The 21430-nt window shown below is 25.3% G+C and overlaps 1 protein-coding gene across 1 annotated transcript in view; it reads right to left on the reverse strand.

Moving 5' to 3' along the window:
• LOC120076232 (peroxidase 11-like) overlaps positions 1–20744 on the reverse strand; it is a 30412-nt gene extending 9668 nt beyond the window's left edge. The window contains exons 1-3 of the mRNA XM_090313232.1: positions 20680–20744; positions 20511–20571; positions 20400–20434 (exon numbers count right to left, since the gene is read on the reverse strand). Coding sequence (XP_090169358.1) covers positions 20400–20434; positions 20511–20571; positions 20680–20744 — 161 coding nt within the window. The remainder of the gene's footprint in view (positions 1–20399; positions 20435–20510; positions 20572–20679) is intronic.
• Positions 20745–21430: the final 686 nt, after the last annotated feature.

The following is a 21430-nucleotide window of genomic DNA, read 5'->3' on the forward strand; positions in this document are numbered from 1 at the left end:
TAGTAAATAAATATAAAAACATTTTGTTTTAGATATAATAACTAAAATAGATTTATAATCAACTTTTTTCTTTAATTTTTTTGTAATTTAAAATTTTAAATAATTGTTTCATATAATAAATTTTCTTTGTTGTAGATTACTTTTTAAATGTTAAGAAAAATAGCTTTATTTTTTAAAAAATCAATATGGTATACTTTTTAAAAAATGGATGCATTTAATTCATAAAAAATAGAAAATATATTTGATTACGTGAGAAATAGATAAATATATAAAATAAATATTCTTTTTAAAGTATAAAATTGAAAACTAAATATTAATTAAAAATTCTATAAGATTTTAGGAGAATCTAAAAACTAGCGGAATATTGATTTTAAAATAGATATGAAACTAGAGAGTTTCGATTTTTTTTCAAATTACTTTTTGACATACCTAACACAATGCCAAGGCCTAAGATTTCTCTTCAATCTTTAAAATATATATATACACACAAATAAAGAAATAATTGAAAAGTAATTACACCGACGAATATAAGTTGAGATGGAACTTCCAAATTTGATTTGTTTTGTTTTTGTTGTCATTTGGAAGGATCACCAAACATTGACAATTTTTGGTAAAGCTGTCTACCTCTTGTTTCTCTCCCCATGTGATAAGTCATGTGATGGTGGGGACTCCTTCCTTGTGCCATGTTTATCTTTTCACATGTTATTTTTTTCCCAATAATAATAACAATAAATAAATAATGCTAGATTAAATTATTATGACCTTATCAAATATAAAATTGAGAACAAAATATAAATAATAATAAAATAATAAAATTTAATTTTGTATCTAATAAATCGTGATAAAAATAAAATACTAGATACATTAAATGGACTTAATAAAATAAAAGTTTGAGAATTTTTTATTATATATTTTTCAACTTCAAATAATGGTAAGATATGTATCCTAAATTTTAGGAACCTATTAAGGTTTTGGGGTTGCTATAACTTTTAAAATTATTATTGTCAGCTTTACTTTTCGAAAAATTAGCAAAGTATAATAGTGTTTGGTAAATTTTATATTTAAATTAAAATGTCTAGCTACCGTATTAGATAAATTAATATTAAATTGGTAATTTAATTTTAAGAACCAAAGCGGACTTATTATTTTAATTTTTTTCACATTAATAATTTATTATAACACACACATATATATATATATATATATTTGGATTTCAACTTATTTTGTTTCTAAATTATTTGATAAAAGTTTAAGAAAATAATTGTTATAAAAAATGAATCAATTAAAATTTTAAAATAGGCAAAAAAAATATAGGAGCCTTTTTAAAAATAAAAAATATTTAAAAATATTTACATTTTATAGCAAAAAGTTCTAAAAATACAAAACACTCTTAGAACTTTTGCTATAATTTTAGATTTTTCTATTGATAAGAATTTCCCAAAAATGTATTAATATGGAAGATTAGTATTATAATATATTTATTTAAATGGTTAAAAATTTTGTATATTTTAGAAAAGCTTAATCTAAAAGCTATGTTATCAACTTTCACGTGTTAGTTTATAATTTAAAAGGTGATTCTCTTAGATTATTTAATATTTTGATTTATGAAACAATAAAAGCGGTTAAGATTTTTCTAAAATCACTCCTTAGGATTGCAAATACAATCTCAATCTGAGTCTAAGACCTATTAAAGCTACTCTATTTCATAACCATTTAATTTTTATTTATTTTTGAATTTTGAATTTTAAAATTTGAATTTTGAATTTTATATTTGTCCTTTTACAATTTCTTTACTATAGGTTTCTATCTTTGTGGAAGAAGTCTTTGACTTTATATTCACTCCAATAACAAAAGAAATTTTCTAAATATATATATATATATATATATATATATATATATATATATATATATATATATATATATATATATTAATTTTCACTTGCTCGTATTTTAAATGGAAGTAATATTTATGGCTTAATTTTTCAAAAATCAAATAATCACTATCAAGTAAAGGTCTACCGAATCTATTATATGTTACATTAAAACTTTTTAAACTAAAGTTATAAATTAGAGGGAAAAAATATATATTTTAGATCTTCAAAATTTGAGAAGTCAATCTTACAATTTAAGTCGTGATGAGATTTTAACATTTAAGGGATGTTTGGGGCAAAGAGTTGATTATTATACTCTATATTATTATAGTTGAGTTTTAATAGTCTGCATCCAGGGTGTAGATTATTTTAGTTTGAATTATAACAGTATGTGTTTGAGGTATAAATTATTTTAGTTTGAGAAGGAAATAGTAAACACTGTAATAAAGAATAAAAAAAATGATAAATGTAAAATAGTAAAAACTATAACAAAATAATAAATACGGTAGCAATTTGAGCTTTTAAAATTGTAGCTAATTGAGAGTTTTAAAATAACATTTACAGTAGCAATAAGTGGATATTATAATCTTTGTCCCAAATGCTTCCTAATAGAAGAGACATACTTTAGCATGAATCGAAATTTAATTCTTAATATATTGAACATTCTATTCAGCGGACCTTTTAAAATTAATTATATCCCTAATTGTTGGAATATGTATCAATTCGATTCAAGTAATTAATATCATTTACAAAAGACTGATATGATATGTTTATTAAATATTTTTTTCAAGGGCCAACAAGATCAAACATGTCTTATATCACTACATGTTGTCTGATTAACAATGGTATTAAAGTTTGAGGTTAAATAGACACACATAAAATCCCAAGTTTTAAGGATGGTAAGAGTCACATACCTTTTAATTTAAACACAATTTGAGAACCGGTGTAATCATAATAAAATTTCATTAATAGATCAATCGTAATGGACCACAATCGCAAATATAATTAAATTGCTTTTGATCTCGTTTACTTAAATTTGTGAATTTTGTCAAGTTTACTATTACCCCATTACCTTTATCTCTGAGAGTCAAATGGTAATGATAACGATAACGATAACAGTAAAAATGTCAAAATTCATAAATTTTCCTTTGAAACAATAACAATAATGGTAACCATAACGATAACGATAATCATATCACTTAATTTCTAGGCACAATTGGATTAACTACCTTCCGTTCATTAAAGTTATGTCCTAAATGTTAGTATGGACGTAAAACACAAGTAAACAACATCAAAATAATCAAAATAGATTCCACTTTTCTTATTATCATTAATTTATTACTTGTTGATTAGGTAAACATGGTTCGAATTCAAATAATTTGATGATCTGTCCGTATGTCATCAAAATTAGTTTTTAAATTTATTCAAAATTTTAAGTACTTTTTATTTATTAAACTTCTTAAAACAACATTTTTTTTTCATTTAGAATGCACTACATACATTTTAAATTATTAATTTTTAAGTGCGCTAATTGAAAAAGTCTTTTCTTTTCAGAATTGTTTTCAAAATTTATTTCCAACTCTTGGCAGACCGACTAAAATTAATCATTTTTTAATTAATTAACTTTCTTAAACTTATATTATGATGTAAACATACCAAAAAAAAGTATCGTTTGAAGTGTTTATTTGTTTTATACTATCTCACTTTCTTTATCCAAAATTTAAAATTTTAAAAATATTTATTTCTCAAACACTTAAAATTCAATTTTTATGAAGTAAACATCTAGATTATCACTTTTACTTTATTTAAAAATCTTGACATCTTGAGATTCTCGAGCAACCTAAAATTTTCATATCCGTAAAGAGGATATCTTAAGAATTTTGGATAACCACCTAAACATGGATTTTTTGTATTCTCATGTTGATAGCATCTATTTTACTTTTTTTTTTTTCTTTTTTGTTCCCTTCTAATCATTTTTTTGTCATTTTATAATAAAAATAAAAATTGTCAATCATATATCACTATTTTTTGTGATATGGTATTGTTTTATTTTTTTTAGAAAGATATGAAAATTTAGATTTAAATTCTTTTTTCTTTTTTTTTTTTTGTAAACAATCTCAAATCTATATGTATATCATTTTGTTGAAAAAAATAACATATAAAAATATAAAAATAATATAAATTATAACTAATTAAAGAAGATATTCAAATTAATAAAAAAAAAAAAAACAAAGGAAATACTTATAAAAGAAAAATCCAAAAAATATTTACACTTTATAGTAAAAAAATTTAAAAGTACTTTGATATATTTATACTTATTGAACTTTTTGCAAATATTTTTAAATATTTTTTATATTTAAAAAAGTAAAAAAAACAATTATGTTATATAAGTTATGATTATATTAAATTAATTTTAAATCAATGAATAGCATGACATTCTTGAAACATTATGTAAATCAAAAACATTTTCGAGTAGAAATCCTATAAAACAAATAATATTATCCTAATAATTTTATATATCTACAAAAATATTCCGACGAAACAAACATATTTATTTAATATTATTAGATACCTATAATTTTGGAATTTTAAAGATTCTGATTATTTACTTTAAAAAAAAAACCAAACCGCTCCAAAATGAATCATTTTCCAATCAAAAGGTATAATATTTTTGTTTCAAATATGGATCACTTTTCTTGTTGGGTATTGCAAGTGGGAAATGTCTATCAAATTCATATATGCCTATCTTGATATGGTTAGGCCATCAACTTCCTTGGTCCACATTTATTTTGGCATTAACTTGTACACAAAGTACTCACTATTATTAATAATATAATATTTTAGGGGAAAAAAAGAAAAGAAAAAACGAGGCAAGTGGGTGTGTGAACTAAAAGAAAAAAAAAAAAAAAAAAGATTAGAAATGTTCATCTTTCCAAGCGGTGTGTTCCCAAAGTTAGCTATTTTTGGATGAGGTTTAAAATATTTGGAAGATAATTTACACATTAATTCTGATAGCAAAGTAAGGACCATTTTTAGGTTTGGAATTTTTGGTGTATGCAAAAAGACTTATCTTCATAGGAGTTGTTTAAATCAAAATAGTCTAATTTTTAGGAAGATGCACATGAATAGCCCCTATACTATCCAAATTAAATACACTTGAAAGAGTAATTTAGAGGGTTTTTTTTTAAAAAAAAAAAAACTTTTTAACTACTAATATTTTGGGCGATGTTTAGTAACCATTTGATTTTTTGTTTTTGTTTTTTAAAAGTAAGCCTATTTCATATACATGATCTGCATCTTTATTAAGTACATGGTTGAATTCTTAACCAAATCTTAAAAATAAAAATAACTTTTTGAAAGCTACTTTTTTTAGTTTTTTTTAGTTTTCAAAATTTGGCTTGATTTTTTAAACCATTAGTGAGAAGTAGATAACAAAGGAAGAAATTTGGAGGTGGAAGTAATGGCCAAAGGCTTAATTTTAAAAAAAAATAAGAAAAATGATTATCCAAATGAGACTTTAATTAATTGAGTTATATTTACATTTACGTGAATATTGTACATTACCTACTAACTTTAAAAAAATATAAGCATCGCTCAGGAATCAATGTATCTCATACTTTTCTAGAAAGTAGTTTCTAACTCAGGCTCCACGTATGTATTATATTATTCTTTAAAAATTATACTTTTAGCACGTTGTTAGGGGTAAGTTAAAAAATAATATATTTTTTAAAGGCAGTGATAAAAATAGGGTATATAGGAAAAAAATTACAAAAGTAAGATGAGGAAAAAGTAAAGAAAAAAATAGTAGCAAAATCGTGTACCCGATTTTGGACGGGTCTACGAGTTCCATATTTTTATTATTTTTTTTTATTTAAATAGATACAAAGTGGAACACATCTATTTGAATTTGACGTAAAACAAATCTATGTGGAAAAAAAAATCTAGGTAAACCAAATGTATGTGAAAAAATAGATTTAGCCTTAATTTGTGGCTAGAAATTTGATTCAATTTAAATTTTACCATAGGCCTTTAAGAATTTGAATTTTACAGTAAAAAATTCTCCGAAAATGAAAAAAAAAAACACTAAAAAAAATAAAAGAAGAAGTTTGGGGAAAATGTGAAAAAAAAAATAGATTTAGAATTAATTCGGGACTAGAAATTCGGCTTGATTTTTATTTTACTGTAGACCTTTAAAATTTTGAATTTCAAAGTAAAAGATTCTCCGAAAAAAAAAAAAAAAAAAAAAACTAAAAAATAAAAGAAGAAGACAGAAGTTGGGGAAAAGTTTCAAACCAACCCTATTTTTGTCAAAAGTTTCAAACCGATTATAAAGAGACAATTAGTATATATATAGAGAGCATTTTATAACATATTGAAAATAGTTGTTGATCTTAGTATTAAATATTTTAATTTTCACTTAAAGATTTAAATTTTATCTAATTAAAATTTAAACATTGATAATTATTGTAATTCTTATCTTTAGGTTCCATTTTGAAGAATTGTTGAAAAGTATATTCTTCCCGTTCCCACACATCTTCAATGAATTACAAACGGAGATTTTCAAAGAAAGGTAGCATTTAGGGCCATATTTTTGTTAAAATTGTTATTAAAAGATCCAATAAAGTTGATCTTGTAAGTTAATTGGCTAAGATTTTATTAATTCATCGATTTGTTAGTGTTTGATTTCGTTGAAATGAGTGGGTCTTTGAAGAATTATATGTGGTTCTTTTTCTTTCCTTCTATTGAAATGAATAGTTTAAATGTAATGGGAGCCAAACTTAAGATTTAAAAAAAATTGAATATTTTTATAAAACAGAACATTTTGGGTTAGTTTATTTGTTTTTTTTTAACCTAGATAATTAAAATCTAATTTAGATATCTCGAATTATAGATTCTTAAAATTACAGATACTCGATAACCTTAGATAACCATGTTTGTTTTATATGAATATTTTCGAAAATATTTGAGAATGGTTGGATAACTATGTTTGTTTTGTAGGATTTCTATTTGAAAATGTTTAAATTTATATAATGTTCCAAAAATGTCCTTACGACAATTCATATATTATAATTAATTTAGTATAAATTCAACTTATATAACATATTTTTTTTATCAATTTGAATTTCTTTTTAAATTAATTTATTTTTTTATTTTATCTGTTATTTTTCTCAACAATAAAACATATAATAACTTAAGATTTTTTTAATAAAATAAATATTAAATTTCTTGCCAAAAAATATAAAGAACTACGATATAATAATAAATTTTATTTTAATTATACTATGTAATAAAGAAGAATGTTATATACATTAAAAAAATGGGGGGCAAAAAGGTAAAATGTGGATGCCCTCAACATGGAAATCTAAAAAACCTATGTTTCATGAGGACATCTAAAACTCTTAGATATCTTCCTAAGGACATCTTAGGATGTGTGAGAATCTTTAGATGATAGGGCATTTTACAATAACGAAAAGCAAACGTGATAAACCAAATGCCCACTCCATAGGAATTTAGGATGCCCAAGAAACAAACAGTTGCTTAAGGGCCATTTTTTAAAAAATTTAGAATCTAGATAATTTGAATCTTGAGATGCCCAAAATTATAGATGTCTAGCATCCTTAGATCACCATGTTTGTTTTGTAGAATATTTTTTAAGATATCTAGGGAGTACTTGAATAATAACAACTACAATAAAACCAAAAAGAGTGAAATACATAATTCACAGTATTTATTTTAATTATAAAATGAAAATAAAGAAGAGTGATATATATAATATATAATATAGGGTTAGAAAAGTGAAAAGATGATGCTCTCAACACGGAAATGCCAAAAATCCATGTTTCAAGAGAGCATTCAAAGTTCTCGAGATGCCCTCCATAAAGATTTACTGCAAGACAAATTGGGTAATCTAGATGCCTACCAAGATTCTCACGAAATAAACGAAGATGTCCGAAAATCTTTAGATATCCAAACATCTTACACCATTGTAAAATAAATGCGGTATTCCCCATCTATGGAAATCTTGGATTCCAACATAGCAAGAAATGACAAACAAAAATTGATGCGGTTGTTGGTGTAAAAATTTGAATTCATAAACGATGGGATTGAAAATTTAATTTTAACTAATATATAGAAAAGTGAAATTGTTGTTACAAATCATTTTAATCCAAAGATATTCTTGACAATTTACTCGCGATTTTCATCACTACGCTGATATGAGTATTAACAAGAAAAATGTCGATATATATTGACATTTTCACAATGTCACAAAAACATTATATATATTTATAACATTTTATAATTATCATTTCACAATACAGTTTCATTACAAAAATACGCCTTTTAACATTTTGTGAGCATTTTTCTCTCTCCCCTCTTAATTTTTTTCTTTTTTTGACAATATGAGATTAGGAAAATTGAACCTCTAACTTCGAGGTTGATAATACAAAAATTATATCAGTTAAGCTATACTCATTTCAGTCTCTCCCTGTTAAATTTGATTATACTCTTGTATGGAAAAGTCATTTTTGTTGTAGTGCCCTTTGATTAATTTTTTTTTCTTGAGTGTAATAGCATAATTGAAACATAGCATAAAATTTTTAGGGTTTTATATAACTTTAACATTTTTTAGATGGAGATTAGGACTAAAGAATTTTTAAAAGAAAAAGGAAAATAATTTATAAGTTTTAAAACTATTCTAAATTTTTTTTAATTTTAAATTTTTGTCACCTTTTATTTAAAAAAAAAAATCCGAAATGAGAATTTGAGTCTCCCACATGCTTCGGCAAAAGGAAAAAAAGAAAGAAAAAAAGAATTTGTATTTAAGGAAAGAATATATTTTTTAAAAAGGAATATTTAAGGAAAGAATATTTTTAGGCATGATAATCTTCTTAAAAAATGAAACTAAACTTAATGGAGGTTTAAAATGTTACTTAAGCGTCAAATTAGTACTAGTGAGCTTAAATTTTCGCAGGCAAATCTCTAATATTATGTTTTTAACATTAAGCATGAAACTCAGAAACGCATTTGACGTAATTTTTTCAATACTCTCCATATAGGTAGAATTTCTATACTTAATAGATTAATATCAATCAATAATTACTCTTTAATTTTAATTAATTATATTTAATAATATATTATTTTTTAAACAAGTATACATGTATTATTTAAACTTATAAATTAATACGTTTGCAATTAATATTTTATATTATCCTAACATTTTAGTATACAATTTTATTCTATTTAAATAAATTTATAATTATTTAATTAGTTTGGTCATTAAAGTAAATTATTTAGGTTTCGTTTCATAATATATATATTTTTTAAAAATTAAGTCTATTTATTTCTCATTTCTTACCATGATTTGTATCTTTCTTAAGTTTAATGATTAAATTCTTAGTCAAATTCCAAAAACAAAAACAAGTTTTTAAACACTAATTTTTTTAGTTTTCGAATTTTGGCTTGTTTTTTAAACAATTGATAAAAAGTAGATGACAAAATATTAAATTTGGAGGTGGAGGTAGTGTATATAGGTTTCAAAAACAAAAAACAAAAAACCAAAATGATTATCAAATGAGACCTTAATTATCTATATTACATTTAATTATTGTTTAATGTGATAAAAACGAGCATAGCTTAACTCAAATAGCATATAGTCTGTATTACCGACGAACAGGTCTATGGTTCGAAACTTCAGATCCCCTAGCCTGTTGTACTAAAAAATGTTTAATGTTACAAAAATTATTTATTTTATTTGAATTAAATAGTTATTTAATTAAATAACACCGTATTAACTAATATTCAATTCCATCTATGACTACATTAATTATTCTTTTACATTTAATTAAATAATTATTTTGGTCATATTTGATAATAATTTCAAATTTTGTTTAATTTTCTGTTTTTGAAAATTAAGTCTATTTGTCTTTTTTTTTTTTTTTTTTTTTTTTTTTAACAACGGTTTGTATTTTCTTAAACACAAAATTGAATTCTTAATCGAATTTCTTTAAAAAAAAATTTTTTTAACTACTTTTTAGTTTCCAAAATTTGACTTGGTTTTTAAAAATTGGGTAAAAAAGTTTATAGCAAAGCAAGAAATTTAGAATTGAAAGAGGTATTTGTAGTTTTAATTTTCAAAAACTAAGAAATAAAAATCAACAATTATCAAATGGGTAAATTTTAGTTTTTATATACCAAATTGGTAAAACAAACACATGTTTAATTCTCATAAATTAATTATCCTACCGATCTAAACGCATATATTAATTATTTCAAAAAGTCTAGATATTTAAAACTCTGACATTGAAGCCTATTTGATAACTATTTCATTTTTATTTTTTATTTTTGAAAATTAAGCATATTTCCTCTTCATTTTTTCCAATGATTTGTACATTTCTTAAGTACAATGGTTGAATTCTTAGTCAAACTCAAAAATATATATATATATATTTAAAAGCTATTTTTTTTTTAGTTTTCAAAATCTGGTTTGATTTTTTAACCCATTGATAAAAAGCAAGTATCAAATAAAGAAATTTGGAAGTGGAAGTAGTGTTTATAGGCTTAATTTTCAAAAACAAAAACAAAAAAACCAAATAGTTATCAAACGGGACCTTAATCTTCATACATATGAAATAATATATGTGATCCAAACAAATTAGATATAGCTATTTTTCATCAAAGTGAACTTATCTCAGTGATGTTGACATGTACTTTGATCTAAGAGGTTCGTTTGATATTGAATTTCCTATCCTGTAATTGTGTTGTACTAAAAACAATATATATATTTTTTAAACTGCCCTAATTGTGTTTTTTTTTTCTTCCTTTTAGTGAGCGATCCCCTTGATTGATTTGATATTAGCTAATTACGTGTATTTGTGGTAAAGAATTTTCTATAAAGAAATGTCCGTGACTTGTTTGAAAACTTTTATTTTATGAAGAAATGTCCCCTTCAATCATTTTTTTTTTGGTTATTTCAAAACTTTTATTTAAGAGCTATTATAAACCCAATTTAATTATAATGATTAATGTTGTTATGCACAAGGTTTAAAATATTGATAACGATGGAATATCAATGTTTTAATTTAACTGTAAATATTCATATCGATAGAAAATTTGGAAAACTTTATTGAATTGATGGAAATTGTTATAATTAGTTAATGAAATTTGACTTAACTTAGATTCTAAGCGAGCATTTTTAACCATCATTTCTATAAAGTAGGATAAAATTTAGATGTATATTGTAAATATCGATGCAACAGTGGAAATTTAGAAAAAAATGAAAAAATAATTACAAAATAATATAAAATTCAAGAATATTTTGAGCTGAAATGAAGTGAAAATGGAAGTTTTGACTGTTAATGAAACAAAACTCACGCCAATTCAATTTTAAGTTGAAGTAATGTAAAAATGTAATGAAAAAAGTTTGAATGAGCTTAAAAATAAATATAGGTTCATTTTTAGGTTTGTTTTTTTAGTTTCTTACCAATTCAATTTATTTTTAAATGAAAGTTTTGGATTAAAAATAAAGTTGAAAATCGAGAAAAATTGAAAAACTAGAAAAGTATCACATTATATTCAATTGAATGTAATCGAGACTATAAAATTGAAAACTTTAATTGAGCTAACGTAATTAATTCTTAAAAGAAAATCCAAATATTTTCGAAATTTCACTGTGCATATGAAATCCCTATTCATGGTTTAATGATTTTGAAAGAAGGAACGGTTTCATTTATGTTAGATGCTACTAATTTTTGAAAGGGCTATTTTTAAATACAGAAAAATGAATCAAAATATTTTCAAAATATAATAAAATTTTAGAACTATCAATTATAGATGATAGACACTGACACTGATAGAAGTCTATCAGTGTCTATCAAGTCTATCATTGATAGTTCTAAAAATTTTGCTATATCTTATAAATATTTTTAATAATTTTACCATTTGAAATGATTTCTCTTTTCAAAACATATTTGAAGAATATATTTTTTTTCAATAATATAAAAGATAAAGGTATTTTATGCATTATCTATTCTTGGTTGGATAAAACAAAATTAAAAATAGTTCTTCCAAAATATTTTCACTATTTTCAAAATAATCTCCCAATATGAACTGAATATTTAAAAGGAAAAATCAAATATACAAATGGAAGCCGCTTAATCTTATAATTTTCTTTTTAAAAAGATTAATTATATTTTACTGACTTGTTTGATAGTATATATATATATATATATATATATATATATATATTTTGAAACTATTGTTTGATAATGATTTTTTTTTTTTTGTAGTGTTATGTTTTAAAAATTTCGGATTAAGTTTTAGAAAATTTTCATATATATGTTTCCCAAAATTATTTTCTTTTAGTTTTTAAATTTCAGCAATAGATTACGAAATATGGTGCCTCTACTTTGGGGTAAGTTAAAAGTTTATCATTGTAATTTTAGAAGTTAAAATTTCATTTTTATAGATTGGTATAAACTTTATTCAAATTAGGTGTATCTATCAAAAATCGTCACAAGTCGCACACCATGTTCTAACAAGATAATACAATGTACAGAACAAACAATAAAACAATAATAAATAGACATAGAGATTATAACACTGTTTGGTACAATATCAACGAAATCTAAGGAGCAATGTCCCAAAGGAAAGAAAACTTTACTAATATAAAGTTAAACAATTACAACATAGTACTTATTTGTTGAAAATAATCTATACAGAGACTAACAAACACCTAGCTTTTAATAAACAATAACTTAGGTTCTTCTTTAGTGTAAGACTCTTTCTCAACTATAGCCATGATCTTTCCTAGTATGGTAAGAAAAACCATTGAAACAAATATAACTTAAGCTTGCCTTAAATGTGAGAATCCCTCTTACCAAATACTTTACTATTCACACTAAGATAGTCTAGAGAACACCTCTAGACTAACAAACAAAAGACTTGTCAAAGACTCAAACGCTTCTGGGAGATGTTCAAATTACTGATTAATATAAATGAACCATAGCAAAACCTAATACAATAGGATATACACATCACTTCTACCAGTTCATCAACAATCTTTGCTCTACACTATTTTTCAAAGAGAAGCAACACTGAACAAAAAATTATATTCAAAAGTAGCAACCTTAACCGATAACCAAAAACCAGCTTCGTGTGAGAACTAAAAGTGGACTGTGATCTTTTCAGTGACCAAATAAAGGAAAGAAACCAAACAATACGACAACTTAGACTTAAATAAGGAAAATATTTTGAAGCAAGATCTGTAAAAGCGTGGAACATCATGCATGAAGAAACAGAGTACATGATGTAGAACATAATAATCAACATCTTGTATGTAAGAAAAAATTGCCAGTAACATTGTAATAACACTGATAAATAAAGATGAATTGTAATTTTTAAATCATAAAAAAGTAAAATTCTAACTTTTTTTTTTTCAAATTATACGAACTAAATTTGTAATTAAAGATAGAGAATAGTATTTTGAAACAAAAGTGTGGTATTATATTTAAATTGTGATTTTTCTTTACCTGATAATTGAAAATAAAAAGATTCAAAGTCTTTATTAATAAATTGAAAGGGAGTGGGACATAATTTTGGTATAGATTATGAACATGTTTTTCAAAAATTATAGATGGACAACTAAAACCAACATGATCTACTTTCATGGTGCTCCACTTGCATATTTTTTTATTTAATGCATATTTTTTCCTTTAAAAAAGTGGTATGAGATGGTGACTACAATTTTTTTTTTCCAAGTGGTGGTCTCCATTTTGATTTCTCTATCTAATCTAATTTGGACTCTTTTGCCATTTTAAACTTTCCTCCGTAATTATTTGGTTTTTTTATTTTTTTTAAAAATTAAGTCTATTTCATCCACATTTTTTTTATAATAATATACATCTTTCTTAAGTACAATGATTGAATTCGTAGCCAAATTTTAAAAATAAAAGCAACTTTTTGAAAGCTACTTTTTTAATTCTCAAAATTTGATTTAGTTTTTTAAACTACTGGTGAAAAGTAGAAAATAAAGGAAGAAATTTGGAGGTGGAAATAGTATTTATAGATTTAGTTTTCAAAAACAAAAACAAAAAACAAAATGGTTACCAAACAAGACCTAAGTTATTATTGGTTTAAATTCTTCTTTAGAAAAAAAAAAAGCACTAATTTTTTTTTTATGTGGATGTTTTTATTTAAATTCAACTCGATTTACTTAGCCTCCATTTTAATAGATTTTTATTCTTTAATTGAAATTTAAATTTACAAACACTATTCTAGTGTATAAATTTCTTTGTTTTGTTATTAAATTTTGGAGACATTTTAAAATTATCGTTAAGTTTTCAAAATTAAATAAATCAATTTTAAAAAGGTGTTTTATTTTTTGAAACTGATTATAAATTCATATAGTTTTTTTAATAAGATGTGAAAAAATTATTGTAAAGAAATTGTGAGAAAAGAAGTATAATTTTCACAAATTGAAAACTAAAAATAAAAATGTAATCAAATTAAACCTTAGTTTTCATAACCTTATAATTTTCTAAATGTTTTGTTTGGTTTTGGTTGGATGGGGTGATTTATATCTTGCCGTTTGATGAATAATATAATATCTTAACTAGTTGATCTATATTGAGTTGAATAAATTTATTTTAAATCTCATCTATCTTCACATAAAAATCAATAAATTGCATAAATTTAATGTCATATAAAAAACGTTCTAATATTTAATTTTTTTCATAGATATATCATAACTTCAACTTTTATTATTGAGTGAATATCAGAATTTTGATTAGGATTTCAATTATACTACTTTTATATATTTAAAATAGAACTATTTTTAAATATAAAAAATGAATCAAAATATTATAAACATAACACAATGTTATTATCTATCGATGTCTAACATTGATAGACATCTAGATAGATACGGATAGATGTCTATCAATATCTAGACTATAATATTTTGCTATATTACATTTTAAAGGAGATTGTAATAATAACCAGATAAATTTTATTTAAATGACATTTTGATTGTACTATTTCCTCAATTGTTTTGATGATGAGAAGATTTGGAAATAAAGTAATAAAATGGAATAAATGAATATGAAAAGTAGGAAAAATAGGTGGGGGTGGAATTTTGATGGCTCCATTATTCTATGAAGAAGGAGACAAGTAATGGGCAAAATTTCAAATTCTCTTTTCAAAGTGAATAGATGGGATTTGATTTTATTTTGCAATCAAAGGTGGGATTCTTATTTCCCTTCAAAGCTAAGAAGGGAAAAAAAATGGGACCAATTTATCTAACTTCCCTTGAGTCATTGGGGAAATTTGTAAATGAAAAAGTCCCCTCATAAAGTAAAAAAAAGAACCCTATAAAGAATGGTTCACTTCAAAATGGAAATTGGAACACATTTAAGTACACGAGTTTTTCTCCTCTGCAAACCAACACTCTTTATGGTCCACTAAATCTGGTAAAAATAGGAATTTTATAACAAAAACAAGTTTTTACGACCTTCAAAAATTGAAAAAAAAAATATTTATAAGAGTCTAAAATTCAAAATTTCAAGTTTTTTTTTTGTCAAAATTGTTTTTTTCGATTTAATGACTATAAAAAATTATCACTATTTAATGACTATTTATTCTAGGCATAAATTAATGACACAAAAAGGTTGTCGCAGTCCATTTTTTTTACGAAAATTGTTTTTCTATCAAAATTGCACATTTTTGTTTTCTTGCACTTAATGACTGTTATTTGTATAAATTTGTAGCATGAAAAAAGATATATAAATTTTGAAAAATCCAAATACTTATGTTTTTTTCCAACCAAAAAATGTGAGATTTTGGTTTCTATGACTTTTTTTTTCTTCTTCTTCAATAGATTTACCGTTCTTATGTCATGAAGAATCCAATTTGTTGTGTGGAATTTTACATTGAAGTTGAAAGTTTGAATTAATATTTATTTTCCAAATAAGAACAAACATTAAAACCAACAGTTGGTTATCATAAGTCTAAGAATCTATCAATGTTGTCAAATCAAGCATAGTATAATTGGTTTTTGAGTGTGTTAGTAATAAGCGGCGGATCCATAAATTTTTTCGACGGAGAGTTTTATATAGTTTAGTAAAAAAAAAATATGTAATGAGGAGGCTGAAAAGCAAATTTACTATTGGGCTAGGTTGTAATTTTAATATTATATTAGTCTTTTATATATATATATATATAAAGAGGATAAAATTGAGAGAGCTCTAGACCTATACTAAATCTGTACCACGTCAAATCCTATACCGATTGTTAAAAAAAGAAAAAGAAAGAAAAAAGAATCTATCAATTTTATTGCAATTGTGGAATATAGCGTTTCAAATGTGAGATTCAATGCAGTCTGATTAATGCATTAATCACGTTAAGTTATATACTTGAATTTGACCTTAACTTCAAAACAAATGATTTGCACGTACTGATTAAGCTTAACTATTATGAGTATTAGCTTACTCTTACTCTCACTTGAGAAAATGCATAATAAATAATTGTTTTTTTTTTTTTTGGCAAGTGATTAGTAACATTTAGGAGACATTTGGCGCGTAAGTTTGGAATCTTAAATTTGAAAAAATGTTAAGCCTAAAGGATTAGACTGAGAGGTTTAGATATCCTGAATTTAAGAAAACTGTGTTTGGAGTGTAGGTTTTAGAAGTCTGGATTTAAGAAGTTTGTATTTGATGTGTAGGCTTAAGTAGCATGGGAATAAAGTGTAAATTTATAAATATTTAGTTTGTGAAATATGTTCTTGTATTTAATTACTAATTAGATTTTAGATTAGTTTAAATTTGTCATCTTAATTATTTTAATATAATTAAATTTAAAATAAATTAAGAAACTTTGAAGAATATTTTTTTAAAAAAATATTTTGAAATATAGATTTGGACTAAAATTATAATTTTATTTAATTTATTGTTTTAATAATTTGATATTTTAATCTTACTAGATTTTGAAATAAAAATTCTTAGACTTTTGTTATTTTAACTAATTTGAAAATGATCATTTTTTTTAACCATAATACGCTGACTTAAAATTGAAATAAACTAGTATTTTAATATTAAATTTTATTATTAAAAAAACTATACTTTTTATCAAATTACATTTGAGGAATAAAAAATCATAAAGTTTGAGTTTGAGTTTTTTTTTTTTTTTTTTTTTTTTTTTTTGTCGCTAAGTTGTTTTAAACATTTTAAACCTTTACGTTTAGAAAAAAAAGTAACCCAAAGGTTTGAATAGTATTTATTATTAAAACTCATGGGAAAAAGACGTAGGAAGCCAAGGCTTTCTAAATTCATGTCCCAAATAAGGGTTGGGATGCTTAGGATGTTGACCCACCCAATTCCAACCTTTGAAACAAACCCCCCTTAAAAAATAAAACGTTTCCGTTTTTATTTGGTCGATATGTTATGTAAATTCTTCTCTTTAGTTATATCGAAATTATTGATATCAATTTTTGGCATCAAAATCATGAAACAAATATATAGGTAACAAACGAAATTAAAGAATCAAATTTAAGGAGCATTTTATATATGTTTATTTTAGAGTTCTAAAAAATCACTTCATCATCTTTTCAACAATTTGTGTTTTTCTTTTAATTCATATTCAAACCTTTAACCTTTATATCAATTGAGTTATACTCTTGTGACATAGTTCTAAATTGACTCATTAATTTTTTCAAATAATAGCATTTTGTTGGAAAAAAACTATTGGGATGTATGTCCTAAAGCCTCGTAGTTATATGTTATTTGAATCAATAGTTGATTAGTTTTTATATGCAATAATCCATCAAAGAAAGATCCAAGGTTATTTTAATAACTTAAACATGTATGTGGTTGACATACAGGTGAATCATGTTTAAGTAATAACCTAAATGGTATGTAGTATATGGATAAGATTATGTATCTTATCCTGGTAACACTACTAATACAGCTCGCTTTGTAATTGTTATAATTGTTGTAAAGTATTGCAAGTGATCATGCGATCCTGATCATTCATGTAGAGACAAGTGAGTGGGGTATCCTATACAAAGAGTTTGTATAAGACCAAACCATGAAATGATGAGTCTCTTTTTATAACACTATTACTAGAAGAGACTTACATTTCACCAGCATGACCATAGATAGGGGTGTTCAAAAATTCGATGACCCAAAAAAATCAATCAATCCAACCCAACCCGCGCGGTTTGGGTTAGGTTGGGTTAAAATAAATGAAAATTTTATGGGTTGGGTTGGTTCAGGGATTCACCTAATATAACTCAAACCAACCGAACCAACCCGAATTTATTATTACCTTTAAAATATATTTTTATTACTTATAACACAATTATTTATACATATATTGATTTTAATTTTATTTAATTCAAATAGTTTTTGAATAATTTATTCTTCAACAACTCTTAAAAGTAGTTTCTTTGCACTTTAGAAAGAAAATTTTCACTATTTAAATTGAAATTGAGTTGTTAATCTTAATTCAATATATAAAAATAATTAAATAAGATTTTTACATATTTACGTTGTGCTTCTTTTTATAACAAAATTTTAAACAAATGACCCGATTAACCCGAACCAACCGAACCCAAATATTTCATAGTTGGATTGGGTTGGGATCATTTTTAAATAAGGGTTATTTGGGTTGAAGAAATTTATAACCTGAATAATTGGGTTGGGTCTAAAAAGTCTTTCAACCCAACCTTTCAACCCAACCCAACCCAACCCATGAACACCCCTAACCATAGGTGACTTGACCTTCATCCTAAATGAATTGTGAACTCTTGCGTATGAGGGCGATCCTTTAATCAGCATGAGTGAGAGTGGCCAGATTCGTCGATTCAATATGCATACCATCTTGGAGATTTGTCTGAGTGGGTAGTTGGAAACTCAACTACACAAGATGGAATTCACTCCTTCCTTTTGTTAAGGTAAGTAGATGAATTACGCCCTTACAAGTTGATTCTGGGTCTTGAACAATGAAAGTCTTCATCTTCTCACTAGCTAGAGAGGGGTCTAGTTATAGTTGGACTATGACTAATTATTTATTATAGGTATCAATGATACTTAAGAAGTTAGATATGACTATAGGGGTAAAATGGTAAATTTTGACCTAGCTATATTTAAAACAATTTGTGAAAGGTCAATACACTGTTGATTAGTTATATCCAATGGACATAGAAATATATCTACAATGCGAAGAGTATATCTATCGGCTTTTGGTAGAGTGATCGACAGTTAATGAATGTTGATTAATTTGATTAAAGAGTTTAATCAAGTAAACTCGTATCATTGGAGCTTCAATTTGTAGGTCCATAAGACCCCTTGTTAGCTCAATAAGGACTAATGGAAATCAAATTAATTCTGGTTTAATTTGTAATTTGATTTGTTCAAATTATTTGAAAGGAATTAATTGTATAAGATACAATTATTATAATGTATGTTGATACATCATGAAGTATAATGTATGTTGATATATTATATAATTTAATGAGATAGATAAAGTATTTGAATATGATTTAAGTGTTTATTATATGTTAAAATTAATGTGAATATGATTCATACTAAATCTATATAGTTTTATGAGAGAAATAAATATTTGAATATGATTCAAATATTAATTATATGAATGTAATTCATATAAAAATTATAGGTTAAAATTAATATGAATATGATCCATATTAACACTATAGGTTTTATGAGAGGTTATAAACAATAGATTATATTATATGTGATATAATAAATTATAGGTTATATATTATATGAGATATAATATATAGTTTAATAATATTAATTGATTAATTTAATTAAATTGGTTTTGAATTTTGAATAAGGACTTATTATGGAGGGAGTTAATATAATTAATAACTCGCAAACTATCTCTAAATGTGGGGTTGAAGGGTGATGAATCATTGGATATTTTTTTACGTGATGTGAATTTGGCAGAAGAAAAGTTCTCTCTGGACTTAACATCTCCTTCTTCCTCATTTGCAAAAATTCTCTCAAGCTCTCCCATAAATTCCCAATACACACCAAAAAGCAAGCCCACACAACTCTGTCTTTGATTCCCTCCTCGAGAATAACAAGGAAGACTTGTTGTCATAGTGTCCAAGAAGTTTCTTCATGTTGTGTTGCTGTGTTTGTGGTGTTCGAGATTGAGAAGGAACTTTCACTGTTTATGACCACTGGAGAGGAAGCGAGAAGATTTTATCTTCAAGGGTTAGTTTAATTTCATCTTCTATCCTCTCTAAACAGTAGAAGCATGCTTTAGAAAAATGTTTATGTCACACCCCGCCCCGAGCCCGCATTCCTGAGCCTGAGGAGAGGCATGATATTATCTGATGCTACTTTGGTTAACCTACTAGTTTCTTTTAATGAACTTAATGATAACAACAGCGAAAAATATTACACGTTTTAATTAGAAACTAGTTTACAAATTTAAGTTACATTTACATGAAAGACATTATCCCGACAACCAATCTCATTTAATACTATTTCTAGACTTGTGACAGACCTTGACCAACGCCGTAACCTAGACTCGTCAACTACCTGCAAGAGAAATACAGAGACAAACCATGAGCTTTACAAAGCTCAGTGAGTGGTAAAATAACTACAAGTCTTTTACATGCATTATCACAAGGTTTCCACGTGAACCTTCACCATACCATGAAGCTTTCACAACCCACCTACACACATGGTAGATGGTTATACATTTCATAACTAAAAATATCAATCTATGTGCACATAGTTCTCCCTTTCATGGGCCCAGAAGCTAGGTCCGTCGGCCCTCTGACCATCCTATTTCAAGGTTTTTCCGTCCCACAGGCTCAGGAACTAGACTCCTCGATCCCTTGACCATCCGTAAGGATTTATTTTGGGCTCAGGTTCTAGGTCCTTAAACCCCTCGAACATCCCAACGTCATACACATCTCACAGCATAAACTACAACATATTAATTCACAATATGCTTAAAAGAGCAAAGGAAGAAACCACTCACGGTGATTTGTTGAGAACTTTTTTCCTAGTTCACCCGGTTTCCCTTGTTCCTCCGCTGGACCCTATTTCAGGTTTAACTTTAAGCTTAGATTACTCATTCTTTTGGGCTTGATCTCAAGACATTCACCTCTTCAAAATGTGTGAAAATGTCTTATAATACCTTTAAGTTTCGCTTTGAAATTCCTTGGCGAAAGTTCTGAGTCTCAAGTTTATTCCTCCTGGCTCGACTGTCTCCTCACTGGTGAGTACCTCTCGGTTTTACTTGAATTTGATAGCCTTAGAGTTAGAATTGCATTAAAGCAGCCCTTATATTGAAACTACACTTAATTTAGAAACTTTTGGTCAAAAAATCATCTGATTTGCACGAGTAGTTTGGAAAAGCTTCCTGTTTGAAGTTAGCCTATGCATCTGTCCGTACAACCCTGCTCCCTTTGGCACCTTTGCTTGCACCTCCGACCGAGCATTGCTTTCCCTTTTTCGAGTATCTATCATTCTTTCATTTCTTTATAATTTTTAAGTACTTAATTAATGTGTGGGTTGAAGTGAGGC

Source organism: Benincasa hispida, chromosome 4 (genome assembly GCF_027475165.1).
Source record: "Benincasa hispida cultivar pf3 chromosome 4, pf3_genome.v1.1, whole genome shotgun sequence".
NCBI lineage: Eukaryota > Viridiplantae > Streptophyta > Magnoliopsida > Cucurbitales > Cucurbitaceae > Benincasa > Benincasa hispida.